The sequence below is a fragment of the Gigantopelta aegis genome, chromosome 4, assembly GCF_016097555.1.
Source record: "Gigantopelta aegis isolate Gae_Host chromosome 4, Gae_host_genome, whole genome shotgun sequence".
NCBI lineage: Eukaryota > Metazoa > Mollusca > Gastropoda > Neomphalida > Peltospiridae > Gigantopelta > Gigantopelta aegis.
The window spans coordinates 10725582-10741983 of record NC_054702.1 but is presented as its reverse complement, the minus strand read 5'-3'; the positions used below and the strand labels follow the sequence as shown (position 1 = coordinate 10741983).

At 34.2% G+C, this 16402-nt stretch overlaps 1 protein-coding gene across 1 annotated transcript in view; it reads right to left on the bottom strand.

Annotated features, from left to right (window-relative positions):
- LOC121372350 (E3 ubiquitin-protein ligase rnf213-alpha-like) overlaps positions 1–16402 on the bottom strand; it is a 47552-nt gene that overhangs the window by 19812 nt on the left and 11338 nt on the right. The window contains exons 7-17 of the mRNA XM_041498653.1: positions 15657–15852; positions 12523–12708; positions 11602–12211; positions 10841–11015; positions 7200–7339; positions 6487–6561; positions 5603–5709; positions 4383–4518; positions 1173–1374; positions 512–752; positions 127–270 (exon numbers count right to left, since the gene is read on the bottom strand). Coding sequence (XP_041354587.1) covers positions 127–270; positions 512–752; positions 1173–1374; positions 4383–4518; positions 5603–5709; positions 6487–6561; positions 7200–7339; positions 10841–11015; positions 11602–12211; positions 12523–12708; positions 15657–15852 — 2212 coding nt within the window. The remainder of the gene's footprint in view (positions 1–126; positions 271–511; positions 753–1172; positions 1375–4382; positions 4519–5602; positions 5710–6486; positions 6562–7199; positions 7340–10840; positions 11016–11601; positions 12212–12522; positions 12709–15656; positions 15853–16402) is intronic.

The following is a 16402-nucleotide window of genomic DNA, read 5'->3' as shown; positions in this document are numbered from 1 at the left end:
ATATAATATTGTCAGCTTTCTGTAAGTTCATAATAACATTCAGTTTGCATGTAATATGAACAAATAAATTGTGAACTCCACAAAGTAATTATATATAAAGATATTAAACAGACATAAAATACTTACTCTGTGGTCTCTGACATCTGAAATGGGAATAATTTCAACCAAGTAAAGATCCATGGCTGAGCGAAGCCAGATGTGTCCTTTTTCATTTGACACTTTCCCCAAAATCAACAGGTTGAACAGAAGATAATCCAAACCTTCCTGGACCTATAATGGGAAAAAAATACACACTAAGAAATTATATGTGCAAGACAATTCTAAGATAATAAATACCGGTTCAAAATATTTAAATCACATTTAATAAAATTGCAACCATGAACATAATTAATTTTCCACAAACAAACGTTTACAATAAAATACACAAAAAAACCCATTAATTTTTCAATTTCAAAAAGTTCTGATCCACACTTTTTAGAACATAAATATAATACAATACTAAAGTTTTTACCTCATATGAAATGTTCAAATGAAAAATCCTTGGAAAGACTTGTCCCGGTTTCAGAGTGCAAGGCAAGAGTTTGTCAACAACCTGTGTCATGACCACATTCTTCTCATACAGAGGAATGGACACTGACAAGTCTTTATCTCTAAACATGGGATTCAGTTCTTGGAGTTCTGCCACTCTGCGATTCTTATACAGAGTCTTTCCAATGCCAGCTCTCTTGGATTTTACAACACGCACTGTGGAACTGCAAATAATGAGACACTATGTATTATACAAGTATGCCTACAGTATTATTTATTAGGTGATTTTAAGTGGCTACTGATGAAAAACAAAGCTGCTAACATTTCATGCTCGTAATGATATGTGTCTCTACATGCATGCATTCAGTAGACATGGCTGCTTAATTTTCTCAATTAGCCCTCTAGGTTAAAACATCCCAGTACCCTCTTTTCATCTAGTGGTTTACATGTTAGTTCATCTATCTATGTTAAACAATAAAGTGTTAATGTATACAACTCTGGTATTGGCTCACCAATACTGGCTAATTTTGTTCTTTTCCACAACAGCTCTAAATCAAACTCATTTAACTTACTGTGAAGAAAAAGGAAAAATTCAATTCAATATATGCTAATTAATCCTAGAGATTCACAAATAACGTGCTTACTGTGAGAAATCAATATGGGAAGCAGATCTTGTATTCTTCTCAACACGGACTGCTGTGAACTTCTCTGTCAGGTAGTCTTTGATGTTCTTCACTCTGATTATTGGGGGCTGACAGCGATGACGATCCAGAGCTGCTACAAGGCGAGCGCGGAACTCATTTTCTGATGAACACAGAACTACAAGTTTGTAGTCACAATCTTTAGCTAAAATCAAAGAGAACAGCAACTGAGAACAATTACTTTTGTGCAAATATAGAAACAATATTTTATAGTAATCTATCATCTTCAACATGCTTCAATAATTCAATGGCTTGTCTTGTTTGTCGTCACAATCTTTAGCTAAAATCAAAGAGAACAGCAACTGAAAACAATTACTTTTGTGCAAATAGAGTAACAATATTTTATAGTAATCTATCATCTTCAACATGCTTCAATAATTCAATATCTTGTCTGGTTTGTAGTCACAATCTTTAGCTAAAATCAAAGAGAACAGCAACTGAGGACAATTACTTTTGTGCAAATAGAGTAACAATATTTTATAGTAATCTATCATCTTCAACATGCTTCAATAATTCAATGGCTTGTCTGGTTTGTAGTCACAATCTTTAGCTAAAATCAAAGAGAACAGCAACTGAGGACAATTACTTTTGTGCAAATAGAGTAACAATATTTTATAGTAATCTATCATCTTCAACATGCTTCAATAATTCAATGGCTTGTCTTGTTTGTAGTCACAATCTTTAGCTAAAAGAGAACAGCAACTGAGAACAATTACTTCTGTGCAAATAGAGTAACAATATTTTATAGTAATCTATCATCTTCAACATGCTTCAGTAATTCAATGGCTTGTCTTGTTTGTAGTCACAATCTTTAGCTAAAAGAGAACAGCAACTGAGAACAATTACTTCTGTGCAAATAGAGTAACAATATTTTATAGTAATCTATCATCTTCAACATGCTTCAATAATTCAATGGCTTGTCTTGTTTGTAGTCACAATCTTTAGCTAAAAGAGAACAGCAACTGAGAACAATTACTTCTGTGCAAATAGAGTAACAATATTTTATAGTAATCTATCATCTTCAACATGCTTCAATAATTCAATGGCTTGTCTGGTTTGTAGTCACAATCTTTAGCTAAAAGAGAACAGCAACTGAGAACAATTACTTCTGTGCAAATAGAGTAACAATATTTTATAGTAATCTATCATCTTCAACATGCTTCAATAATTCAATGGCTTGTCTGGTTTGTAGTCACAATCTTTAGCTAAAATCAAAGAGAACAGCAACTGAGGACAATTACTTTTGTGCAAATAGAGTAACAATATTTTATAGTAATCTATCATCTTCAACATGCTTCAATAATTCAATGGCTTGTCTTGTTTGTAGTCACAATCTTTAGCTAAAATCAAAGAGAACAGCAACTGAGGACAATTACTTTTGTGCAAATAGAGTAACAATATTTTATAGTAATCTATCATCTTCAACATCCTTCAATAATTCAATGGCTTGTCTGGTTTGTAGTCACAATCTTTAGCTAAAATCAAAGAGAACAGCAACTGAGAACAATTACTTTTGTGCAAATAGAGTAACAATATTTTATAGTAATCTATCATCTTCAACATGCTTCAATAATTCAATGACTTGTCTTGTTTGTCGTCACAATCTTTAGCTAAAAGAGAACAACAACTGAGAACAATTACTTCTGTGCAAATAGAGTAACAATATTTTATAGTAATCTATCATCTTCAACATGCTTCAATAATTCAATGGCTTGTCTGGTTTGTAGTCACAATCTTTAGCTAAAATCAAAGAGAACAGCAACTGAGGACAATTACTTTTGTGCAAATAGAGTAACAATATTTTATAGTAATCTATCATCTTCAACATGCTTCAATAATTCAATGGCTTGTCTGGTTTGTAGTCACAACCTTTAGCTAAAATCAAAGAGAACAGCAACTGAGGACAATTACTTTTGTGCAAATAGAGTAACAATATTTTATAGTAATCTATCATCTTCAACATGCTTCAGTAATTCAATGGCTTGTCTGGTTTGTAGTCACAATCTTTAGCTAAAAGAGAACAACAACTGAGAACAATTACTTCTGTGCAAATAGAGTAACAATATTTTATAGTAATCTATCATCTTCAACATGCTTCAATAATTCAATGGCTTGTCTTGTTTGTCGTCACAATCTTTAGCTAAAATCAAAGAGAACAGCAACTGAGGACAATTACTTTTGTGCAAATAGAGTAACAATATTTTATAGTAATCTATCATCTTCAACATGCTTCAGTAATTCAATGGCTTGTCTGGTTTGTAGTCACAATCTTTAGCTAAAAGAGAAAAACAACTGAGAACAATTACTTCTGTGCAAATAGAGTAACAATATTTTATAGTAATCTATCATCTTCAACATGCTTCAGTAATTCAATGGCTTGTCTTGTTTGTCGTCACAATCTTTAGCTAAAATCAAAGAGAACAGCAACTGAGGACAATTACTTTTGTGCAAATATAGAAACAATATTTTATAGTAATCTATCATCTTCAACATGCTTCAATAATTCAATGGCTCGTCTGGTTTGTAGTCACAATCTTTAGCTAAAAGAGAACAACAACTGAATCCTAAAAACATTAAAGTAAACAATAACATTTATTATTATATACATGTACACGTAATGGATAGCATACGGATTACATACTTTCGAATGAAAATTTAACAAATTAATCAGGTCACAGAACTACCTTTATTGACATGAATGCAACCATACTAGTCAAGAAATAAACATGGATACATAATTTTCTATCATTAACACTCCAGAATCAATAGTATTCCATTAATCAAAAATAGTTCAATGGCAATTTCAGACTAAAATTTCAAGCACAAGTACAAGTACAAGGAGGTTTTGGGGGTCAAAATCCTCCTGCTCAAAGCTAATTTTCTTTTTATTCAACATATTTTCTGGGTGAGCATGACTCAAACTGCACAAGAAACTTGGAATATTTGGAATTAAAAAAAATTGGAAGACCACTGAATACAAAGTTTTTATGTTTTAATTCCTGATGTATCTACAAATTTCAGTAACTATATGTGAAGCTTGTATCAATTAAAACCTTGAGTGATGTCTTTTAAACTGCAGAAGTATACAATTAAAATGTGTTCCACCCAAAGACAAACATTGATAAACTGAGTTCACAAATAAAGTTTAATTACCATTTGCTTTTATAATGTAGTCAATGAACTTCTTTTCTATCTTTTCTTCAATTTCATATCTCAAGAGATCAGCATATGCCAAACAATGAATTTTTCCCAAAGGGCTGAAAAATGCTCGCCGTAGGAAAATGTCAACCTGCAAAAATTAAAATATATATCATGGGTAAACCAGTTTTGGTAAGCATAAGCATTCGGTTCTAAAGCATATCAATATTTATAAACAGACAGTTGTTATTCAAATAACTACCTTTTTATTAGTATTTCTACTCTTCAAATGAGCACTAAACTGGCCGCTATGTAGCTAAGTTTATCACATGTGTGTCAAAAACTGTACCATGCCTCAGCATTAAATTTTGTTAATTAGGTAACCTGTTTCGGCAAAAACAGCAAAAACTTTCCAACACAAAAATGTTCAGTGTTTTATCAAAACATGTATGTTGTTCAACAAAACATGCACTTATAATAATTTTAAAAATATTTTTAAAATCAAATTACAAAAATCTACAAAATTACAAAATTCTATCTTGCAATTACATTAAAAGTTGAGCAAATGAATGGTTATAATGGTAAAATTGTTTGGTTTAAAAAATATAAGCTGCATTCTGAGTTTTAATAAATATATAAAATAGATATTCAGAAAGATATTTATGTTAAAACATACATGTATAAGGACCATATATTTTTGGCAAGTATCTGTAAAGAGAATTTTACCAGCAGATGCCATGACAATTATGTACAGCTGAGAACAGACAGAAATAGTTTTAAAAAATAAGTTTTCTTTCAAATTACAGTTTTTGAAAAAAGGTATTAAGATATGTGCCGTGTTTATGAGTGGGTAAAGTTCAATCTTGCTTTCTTTGCTCATTTTAACTTTATTTTTATGAATATTTCTGTGAATATGACAGATGTTTGTTTACTTTTCTCTCATGCAAATTCAACGACTTCAGAAATCTTCAAATGTACATACTGTTGCACACAAAGCACAAATGACGCAACCACCGAAACAGGAACCTCACCGAAACAGGGCAACGGACGATATACACATATTAACAATAAATAGAGGAGACAGCCTCTTGAGTTGGATAACTTGTGCCCAATCCCTTCATTATATGCAATAAACTATGTTTTTAAATAATGACATAAAACGTGGCTTATTAAAATATTAAAAAATATCTCAATACACTAATGATGTGAACACAGTCAAAAACAGAACTACTCACCTCATCAAAAGTAGTTTCTGGTGTGCATAACAAAACCTCATCAGGTCGTGGCAATGGTTGATCAGGATCTTCCACGTACATATGCAGCACTGCATTCAGCATATCACCTACAAAACACAAACAGACTTATTGAGTCCATTCCATCTTGATTTATTTTCATTCTTGGTTTTCAATTGAGGTTTCCACATACTGTCTTGGGCACATATCTTACATATAGCTTTCTAGAATGTCTGTCCAGGATAAAGGTTAATGGTTAGTGCTTACCATGACAGTCTTGTAAGTTGACTTCCGAGCTATGAAATATTTTAATATAAAATATTTGACTTATAGGTGAAGATACAGTGTATAGACTGTCTCTCCAGGATAAAGGTTAATGGTGAATGTAGTGGGCTGACATCTCCCTGCTAAGCAATGCACTCTTTTGTGATTGAAGCTGGTACTGAAACACAAACCCAGCATGTATCAGCCTTATACCTCACTGTTTTACCTATGATACCACACAATGAAGTCAAGTCTAACCTTTTACTTTTAAACAAGTAAAATTGCATAATTTTAATTTATGTTTTTACTTACATCAATCTGTTTGATATGTTGGTATACTGTCACAAATTAACACTATTTGCCTTAGGTAATAGAGACTGGCAATTAAAGGACAACAAAGCAAGGAAAAAAGACATGATTGCTAATTCATGTGGACAAAGATTGATTCAATAAATTACAAACGTCAATTAAACAACTATATCTTAAATTTGCAATGCACATTTGTCAGTCAGTAAGACTCCAAATAAATCCAGACTGCCAATAACAGGGCATTTAATTCTCCTCTCATAACCATGCCATGGCACTGAATAGTAGGCTAACAATTGAAACGGGTGAATGCTTACTCTTTTGACAGACCATCAAGTTTGGAGTCTTTGCTTTCAGCTGAACAGGAAGTTTCCGATTAAGAGACTGGTCACCTATAAAAAGTAACAAGAATAATGTGCAAAGATGTCACAAATGCATCAGATATTACTTTTATCCCATGATCATAAACAGAATATTCCATACATATTTCAAACACAACTATGATGTCTTTGTGGCCTTTATTCTGTTCAAACTTAAGCGTTTGCAGTTATATTGTGATAAAAACAATCTCAATGTTTTCTATTTTTACCCACATCCATGTTCATAATGTATAATCATATTAAAGCAAAAAAGAAGCATTAATTCAGCAAATTTGTTGTATAATTGCATATAGCATCATTGAACCATTATTTATTCCTTACTTTGATATAACCAAAAGCATAGTCAGAGAAAAAAATATGGTTTGAATACTTTTGAAATATGAAATGTTGAAGTGTTGAATACTTTTGAAAACAACCCTTAACTTAGACATCAAATTCCTGATGTGGCAATTTAAACCAGTAAATCTTTACTTCTAGATTATTTAAAATGAAAAAACCTTTAATTCTTTCTTAAAAGTAAAAATATTATTAAAACTAAGGATAAATATTTCCTTTCTCTTTTTATTTACTAGAATGCATTAAGAATTGACTTATTTTGCAATTACCAGTATTATAACACAATGTACATTAAAGTATTCTGAAATACTGACATGACAAAGCCAGCTTGCGCAGAATAATTCCTAGATGTTCAACACTCAGGTAGTCAGCCACACTGGAGGAAACAGAGCCCAAAAATGTTTTCCAGATGTGCTCAATATTCTTGGTGAGCGCAGTCACTGAGGTATCTTTTCTAGAAACAAAATGAACACATGTCACTATTATACACAACTACAATATCCAGGCTCAGTATTCATAAACATAAGTTACTGTATCATGAATGCGTGGCTTGTCCAGTGTAAATAACAATGATAACATTTTATATATCTAAATACCCAGAAATGACTGATATGTTTATTTAGATTGTGATTCACTTGCAGGGTATGCACTTGGGATTTTTGTTTGACTGGCCAATCAGGCCATACACAGCAACACTCTGACTCGCCCGTACAACTTTTGAATGGCTCACAACCGAAATTCGTTAAAATAGGAACTTACTTAAATTGCACTTTAAAACAGGGGTGGGGAAAAGCCCTTTTTTGCCGGTCTGAGACCGATTCTCAATCTCTGAGACCGAAATTTTTTTTTTAAAACGAGCGTTTGCCGGTCCCACTTTTGTCATTCTTGTCGGTCCGAAGCACCTGTCCATTTCTATTACTGGAACAAATTCCTATTGGTCAAGCGGACCGGCCAGCCCAGACATCGGTATCTCGTGCATGATTTAAAATAATAAATAAATAGTGGTCAATAGTGGTCTGGTGTTTCAGACGTTTGTGATTTTAAAGTCTGCCTAAGTATATCGCCAGTCACTGAAGTCGGACCTACAGTAGTGTCAATCGACTGCCACTAGGCTAGACATTTGTCAAAGTCACTGAGTCGGTCAAGAGATTACACAGACATTAACGATAGCACCATTCTTGGTTTAGAGAGCCATCAATGTATTACACTCCAATTAAAACAAAGGACCCAGAATTTGCAACTGGTTACAATCAACATCTGTCAACACCTGTGTACGGAGCTCTGCCGGGTCGAGTGTCCTAGTCCGATGCAAGAGGCTTTTGTGCAATACAAACTGCTTAAAATAGCATAAAATAAAATGAAATAATCTATAAATGTATTTACTGTTGACTGTTCAATGTAGTGTATCCAATAATTATAAAGGATTTTAAAATTAACAAAAGGTTTCCACCTTTTTTTTAACAAGTGGGAGTAAGCAGAACAGCTACATGTACTGTTATCTCAAGAGCCAGTAGGGGTAAAATTTTATCCAATCAGTGATGACGTTATTACTCTCTTTGTCTAGCTCAGGCTGTCAAACGCTAAAACGGTGCCATCTTTTATTAATTTTCAAGATACAGTATTGAATACTCGTACTTTTTATACATATATGGGAATTAAAATTCATAACTTTTATTCCTTTTTTATATTATTTATTCTGTTATGTATAATATATACAGTTTTAACTGATCATATGTGATTAAAAACAATTTTTTTTTTTTTTTTCATGTTAATTGTTTTGCGTTCATGATTCAAGATAAAACTATACAAATATCACTATGATTTTTAAAAAAACTATTTGGCAAATATGTTGTTGTTTTGTTTTGTTTGTTTTTATTTTTTTAATTCCTCCCACCCACCCCGGTAGTGACGACATCAAGTGGGACCGATTGACAATTTTATTTTTTCCCACCCCTGCTTTAAAACATGTTATCATACAAACAATAACAACAACACAAAAGAAGGATACAAAACTTGTTTTAGTTTTATTACAAACTGTTGTAATTAAATTATAATTATTATGTTGTCACGGGACCCACACAATCCATGGGGTAGCTTCACCTCCCATTTTCGTTAGGACAGCAGTCTTGTGTGCCTCACTCTCTTCATGTAACTAAAATAAAATGTTAACAAATTGGATCACAAATGACAGCATTCAACAGGCTTTATTAATTTATTCATGCAATATACTGATATTGCTGTTACATATTGAGTAATTATTTAATGTTATAATATATAATTTTAAACAATATCAGTCATACTCTGAAACCACTGGAATTCAATGGGTGCCCACATTTCCCACATATCAATCCAAATTGCTGGCTACTACAGTGCTTTCAAGTTATGTAACGCCTATAATTGTGGTTGCTAAATACAGATTACTTATCATAATTTATAGTACATACCTTTATACTTTCCATCTTCAAAAACATACTGACATTGCCCCTGCACTGTGAACATGGTGCTTTAGAGTCACCTCTCACTGTACACAAATGTTACAAAACATTTTCCTGTCTTCATGTCGTAGCCACCGACGGCCCTCGCACCATGACAGCATGAATTTTCTTACTTGGGCTCTCTGCTTCGTACACTTTATTTTTTTCTTGTTTTGTGTCATCTTTTTTGTTTTGTTTTTTGTTTGTTTGTTTGTTTTGGTTTTGGTTTTGTTTTGGCTCGGACACACCCGACAAGTAACACCACATGTTTCCGAAATGACGTTTGCGACCAATAACATGTTTACCATAACGGTATTACAAGTACGCAATATGTGTTTTGTGGATGTAGGCACGTGCAAAAAGATTAAACAAACAAGAACTCGTTTGTTGTCAAGAGTTCAGTTAATTTGAAGTTCTCGCAACACTCGGACGTGCACAGGCAATCATAGCTGTTGTTGACATCGTTCGCAGTGACGATTGGGTGATGTTCCAACACAATGTAATGTCGGCCCCTGCTACTCTTTTCTAGACTTTACTTTGTTTTATATTGATACCATCTCGTATCCTCCGGATTTTTTTTTTTGGCTTGTAACTTTTTATTTAATTTTTTCTAAAATTCTATTAACTTTTTTAATAATTGCTATTTTTAAAATTCTGCCCATTTTCAACTCTACCCCACCCCCATCCCAAGTCAGGCTACCGATCTTATCGGAGGTCGGACTCTGGATGGGCGTGTTCAAAACCCTAATGGTATATGAGCACGTTAAACTAGTTATCTATCTATCTATCTACATGTATCTATCTATCTATTTTCGGAAAACCTCAGGCTTGTAAACAAAATCTTTCTGCGAAGCATAGCATAGCGGAATGTGACGAGTTGTTCCAATTGTAACTAAATTGAAAGTAACGACGGACATGACCGAGGTGTTCCGATTGAACCTACGAATACATTTACGTGGACAAGGTTTTCCGAATGCATAATCAAAATTGGCCGAGACATTCCGAATGGTTTCAAACTAATTAAAATTAGATCTACTATTACATGTGGATCTAACAGCAGCCCGTTGGAGCTCATGTCCAGTTAACCTGTGATGGTATAGCCATAAAATCTGTTTATACTAGTATACAATCCAGAGTTTATTACTGTACTTTTCCCCTGTTAATCAGATTGGAATGGTTTTAGACTGTTCTATAGACTGGGGAAATGGTCGCTATTATGTCCTGTATGGGTTTGGTTGCGCAGATACTAATAGGAAACCAGTTGAAAACAATAAATAAAAAATAACTTTCCGATGTCTTACAAACATTAGTTATTTGCATTTTGATACATAGTCCTAATACAATATGCGGAAATTTTCGGTTCCCAGGCGGGTGACATGTGATAAAGTTTTGACTTGCCCGACGCTATTTTAACTCGCCATGGGCGATCGGGCGACCGTAAAGTACACAGACTGCTTGTAAAATAGAAATGCCCTACATACTTGAATTGTTCTGGAAGATTCCGCACTAATGAAGCAGCTCTTGATGCAAATGAAATTTCTTCTGAGTTCCACCCAGAAAACTGCTCTTCAGAAGGCTCTGAGGTCACCTCGACTGGGTCAACTGCTGAAGACTTGAATTCTACATCATTCTCATGGTCCAAACACCAAATAATTGCTGCAGACAAAATACTAATACTGATTGTGCTGACCATTTAAAAACATTTTACAAATCAACTCATACGGATTCTACTACATACAAATTAGCAAAGTAAAAGGTCCAAGAATAATCAAGAGCATCTACAATACACAAACATGTCAGCAGAACATGTACTGATAATACATGTATTTCAGAAAGGAGAACAAAAATGCTTTAGAAACAGCTATGTACGTTAACTGATTTGTATATAAACACAGAATATAACATGCAGCTCGAGGACAATATTTGAAAATCTTAATTACCCCAAAGTTGGTTCACATGATTTTAACTTAGGCAACCTAATCAGTCACCTAAAACTTGCATTTAATTTACATTTTCATGACAGTATTTCCTGATGATACGGTTTGCTGTAAACAATAAAATATGAAATACAAATATTTTATTGAAAAGTATGAACAGTTTCTTTGATATGTGATAAAGTGACTTTCAGAATGTATAACAGTTCACCACATAACCAAATTGGCGGTTCATGTTACTTTAAAATTGCATAACCAACACATGAACAGAATGACAGTTCTCATAAAATATTTTGACATGAACCAACCTGTATCTATATCAGCATCTGCAACATGATTAAAGGCAGCTTGTGCTAATGTTTCAGTGTATCCAGCTTTCATCAATTCCTGTATAAAGTATTGCTCTGTATCTTGTCTTCCCATTGGTGCATCTTCCACTTCTTCACGGGCCAACTCTTCCGTCTGCTCAATCTGGAATATTTCATCTTTAGCGCTTTGCATGGCATGATGTATGTCTGACATGGAACATTCTGGCTTGATCAGTGACAGCAGTGGAAATACCAAGTCTGATGGCTTCACATCGGTTCCAATCTTGATCAGCTCTTTCTGTAGAAAAACCAGTTGGCTGATTGTGAAGAAATTCAGCTCTAAATACTGGTCACGTTTGTCACTTAAATATTTCAACCACTCCATGTGACAATCCTCAAAAACATTTGCCAAAGCATTTATGAAGTCTTCAAGTCGATGTTTCCGTCGGTGTCCTTTCAGCGATTCAGAGTTTTCTCCAAAATCTAAAATGGCACATGCATCACGTTCAACATCACAAAGGAAATTTGCCTTCCAGCAGTTGAAGAGAACACAACCATCTGAGATGAGTTTGATGTAGGTCTTGGAAAGCCGCACTATGCCATCTAAAATCTAAAATGGACAACACAAATTATTAATATTAATATTTTAAAAAGCCTTGGAATGAGCCATTAAAGGCCAAATTTAGTGCTATGTAGAACTATTAAAAGTCACTGATTTTTGTGGCCTTAGACACTAAGGTACTGGCCAATAAGATATAATATCATTCAGGACAATGATTAAATAAATCCATGTTAAAAGACAAACTCTATCATAATATTTCTATTAGTGTGACTGTTATTTGTTGTTATGTTTCATAAAGTGTAAGCAAAGTTAATATTCTAACATTGTAAAAATATTACAAGTTGGGATTTGTTCCATACCATCATAAATAGGTCAACATTTTCCTTTCCCTTTTCAGCTCTTCCTGCCACCAACATGAGCCGACTCTGAAGATCCACCAGCTGATTATAGGAGTATTTCCTGACATTATCTTTGACATTATCTTTGACATCACCTGTCAAACACGTGTCTGGCGTCACATGCAAACTGATGACACGGCTCAAATCCTGAAAACATAATTATAGGATATTAAATGAGCTTCCATTTCGTATCATGTTTATGTCCCAAGTAAAATAATTTTCAATTGTCACAAGCTTTAGCGAGTGACAATGAAAATTACACTCTTCAAAAAAAGTAGGGGAACCTGAAATATTAATATCAACTATTAGACCACAGACATTCTAGTAAAGAACGTTCAGGGCTGTTTATCAACACATTCCATAGTTTGCTCATGCATCACGCAGTTGCCCCGTACACGTGTGTGGGGTTTCATTCTTGATTTTGACAATTTCCAGGAAGATCCATTAATCACTGTGGAACATTATTTTTGTCAATTGTATTCATTCTGTTGATCATACAGTTGGTTATTGTTTTGTTTTGAGTCATTTTTATTATTTGAATTTGCGATTTACTAATAAAAAAAACGTCAACTTTCAAATTTCTCTTTTGAACCCATCGTCCTTCCAAGATCTTTGGTAGTCATAAAACCTACTGTAATACTGAACTACCGGTTGTAATGTTTGCCCAATTAATTCACTATTATCATTTAACCATTCCCCACAGCTAATATACCTTACAATTTTGGCAACTGTAAATTCTTATTAGAGTTCCCCTTCTTTTTTTTAAGAGTATATTTCACGAGGGACATAAACATGATGTGAAATGGTAGCGAGTTTAATATCCTATTTATTACTCATAGTAAATTTTAATTTATATCACTCAACTGTTTAGTTGATGTTCCTGTTAGGTTGTAGTGAGCCAATCGATGACATTGTGTGACATCAAAGTGTTACATCCAATTTGGCGTTCTAGTAGGACGTATCACTTTGTTATGTACTAACATCTTTTTAACCATATGGGTGAAAAATATGTTTTATTTAGCGCTGCTTTAGTCAAGTTCTTTATCAATGGACAATAAAATCAAATCATATAGATGTCTGAAAGGGATATCAGTCTACATGTATCTGATGAAACTGCAGCACAGTTTTTAACATTAGCTTTCAGCTGAAGAATAAGAGAAAGGATTTTGTATTTAACCTTCTGACTACTGCAGACAAGATATCCTGTATATCACATGCAATGCATTCATAATTTAATAATTATCCAACCAAAACTCAAAAAGAAGATAGTCTTAAATTGTAAATGTAAATTTCAATTTAAAATGTTTAAATTAAATAAAACAATTTAAAATTAAAAATATCCAAATAACATGTATCTCTCAATTAGTTTGTGAAGACTCCCCTTGAGAATACTTATTCTAAGTTTTAGAACTATTTAATCAAAATGTTAGAAGAAGATAGACTTTCAAATTGGAAATTAATTTTTTAAAATATTTAATTCAATCAAAACTTTAGAAGTAGATCGACTTTAAAATGTTCAATGTTAAATATTTATTTAAATATTTTAAAATTAAATTTAAATTAAACAAATTATAAATTTCCTAAATATCTCTGTTTCAATCAAAACTGTAGGAGAAGATAAGACTTTAAAGAAAAAGTTGACAGACAGATAGATGGATGGTTGGAAAGATGGGGATGGACGGACGAACAAATCAGTATTGGAAAAGCTCTGCTGACAAATGTCTAGTAGAGCTTAAAAAAAGTCTGCTGTTAATCAGTTGATTTTATTTGGTATATTGAAATATCCAAAAGAAATTTATATTTACATGTACAGTGGACTATATGTCCAAACCGACATTCTGTGTAAACCAGCACAGTCTTGAAGTCCCGTTCAACTATCATTAATTTATTAGGCATAAAACTCTGTCTGCACCAGATGCAGTCTTTTCCGGACTTTGGATGCAAATTCAAGAACAAAAGAAAGGTTTATGTAGTAATTAGCTCTGTCTACACCGGCACGCGATCTTACCACTACTGTCTGCCAGTGGTCACCTTTTAAACAATGACAGCAATTCCCCAGTAATTAGGACACCATAGAATGTGTTATGAAATAATCGTGCCTTTTTGAAAGCTTAATAAACAATGCACCACACCTGTTGTAATGGGTGTAGGTAGCAAGATAAATCGGATTATTATGTGTATGTGTTCATACTTGCATTGCATCATACCGATCTGTTTAAAATAATAAACCTATAAATTCAGAACCCTGTTTCATATAATTTTAGTCAATAAAATAATGTTATTTATTCTTCTTCTTGTTTTATGTGCTCTTGTTTGAACCGTAACTCTGGATGAACTCTATCTACACTGGCACTCTGTCTAAACTATATTTTATAGGTCCCAAGTAAATCTGGTTTAAACAGTCCACTGTAGTTGTTTATAACTAGAAGGATGTTATTAGTATCTTTGTGTGCAAAATATGTGCTCCTGTTGTCAGACATATTTTATAACTACATGTATGGTAATTTAAGAAAGAAAGACATGTTTTATTTAACGATGCACTCAACACATTTTATTTATAGTTATATGGTTAAGGACCACACAGATATTAGCAGCAACGGATCTTTTATATGCACCATCCCACAGACAGGGTAGTACATACCACAGCCTTTGATATACCAGTCCTGGTGCACTGGCTGGAACGAGAAATAGCCTGGTAATTTAAATTGTACTAATGGCCAGTATGGGAACCTAAAATGACTACAATACTGGCAACCTAAAATGACTACAATCAATATGCATAGTCCAATTATCAATATACAAACCACTAGCTATACCCAGCACCACTGTGGGATCCATTCTATGATTCACTTCCTTAAACACAAGCTTGATCATGGAACAGAATCATGCTCAATTTATCAAGGATGATATCTGTTTTAACAAATGCTGTTCAAAGGAAGGCTAAAGCAAGGCTATTGGACTGGTATGCATATTCAACGATATATAATGCATATTATTGCTTAATATCAACAGGTATAATCTTATAGTTGATTAATAAAATGGTTAAATGTGACAGCTATTATATACTAAAACGCAAAAGAAACGCAGGTCCTGACAATGAGAAGGAAATGCAGCGACTGACGCAAGTCCAGCGAGAGATGGCCATCGGGATGTTGCAAGCCAGACAGACTCGTACTGCTGTAGTCAACCAATTGGGATGCCATTATTCGACAGTCGCACAACTTTCCCAACATCACCAAATCACTGGATCCGTAAACAATCGACCACGCATCGGCCGCCTGAGAGTAACAACTGCAGCCCAAGACCGGTACATCCGGGTTACCCACCTTAAGAATCGAATGATGCCAGCAACTCACACTGTTCACCAGGTGCATGGCCGATACCGTCTGCCGCCGTCTGAGGGCAGCAGGACTCCGCAACTGCCATCCTACTATGTGGGACCAATATTGACCCCTCGGCACCGCCAATGACATCAACAGTGTGCACAACAACATCAACAATGGCGACGTGTCCAGTGGCAACAAGTTTTGTTTACGGATGAGAGCCGTTACAACATTTCCAACGCTGATGGCCGAATCCGAGTATGGCGACGTCGACATGAACGTTATGCCGACTTCTGCGTTCTGCAGGCCGACCGATGGGGCGGGGGTAGTCTGATGGTGTGGGGTGGGTTTACATTCAACCACAGAACACAACTTAATGTCTTCAGACAACGAGTTAATGCCGCTGTGTACCAAAATGACGTCATCAACAACCACGTCGTTCCCTCTTTGCTGCCCACCCACGTGTGTGCTTGCTGCAGCAAGACAATGCCAGGCCTCACACGGCCAGGGCAACACAG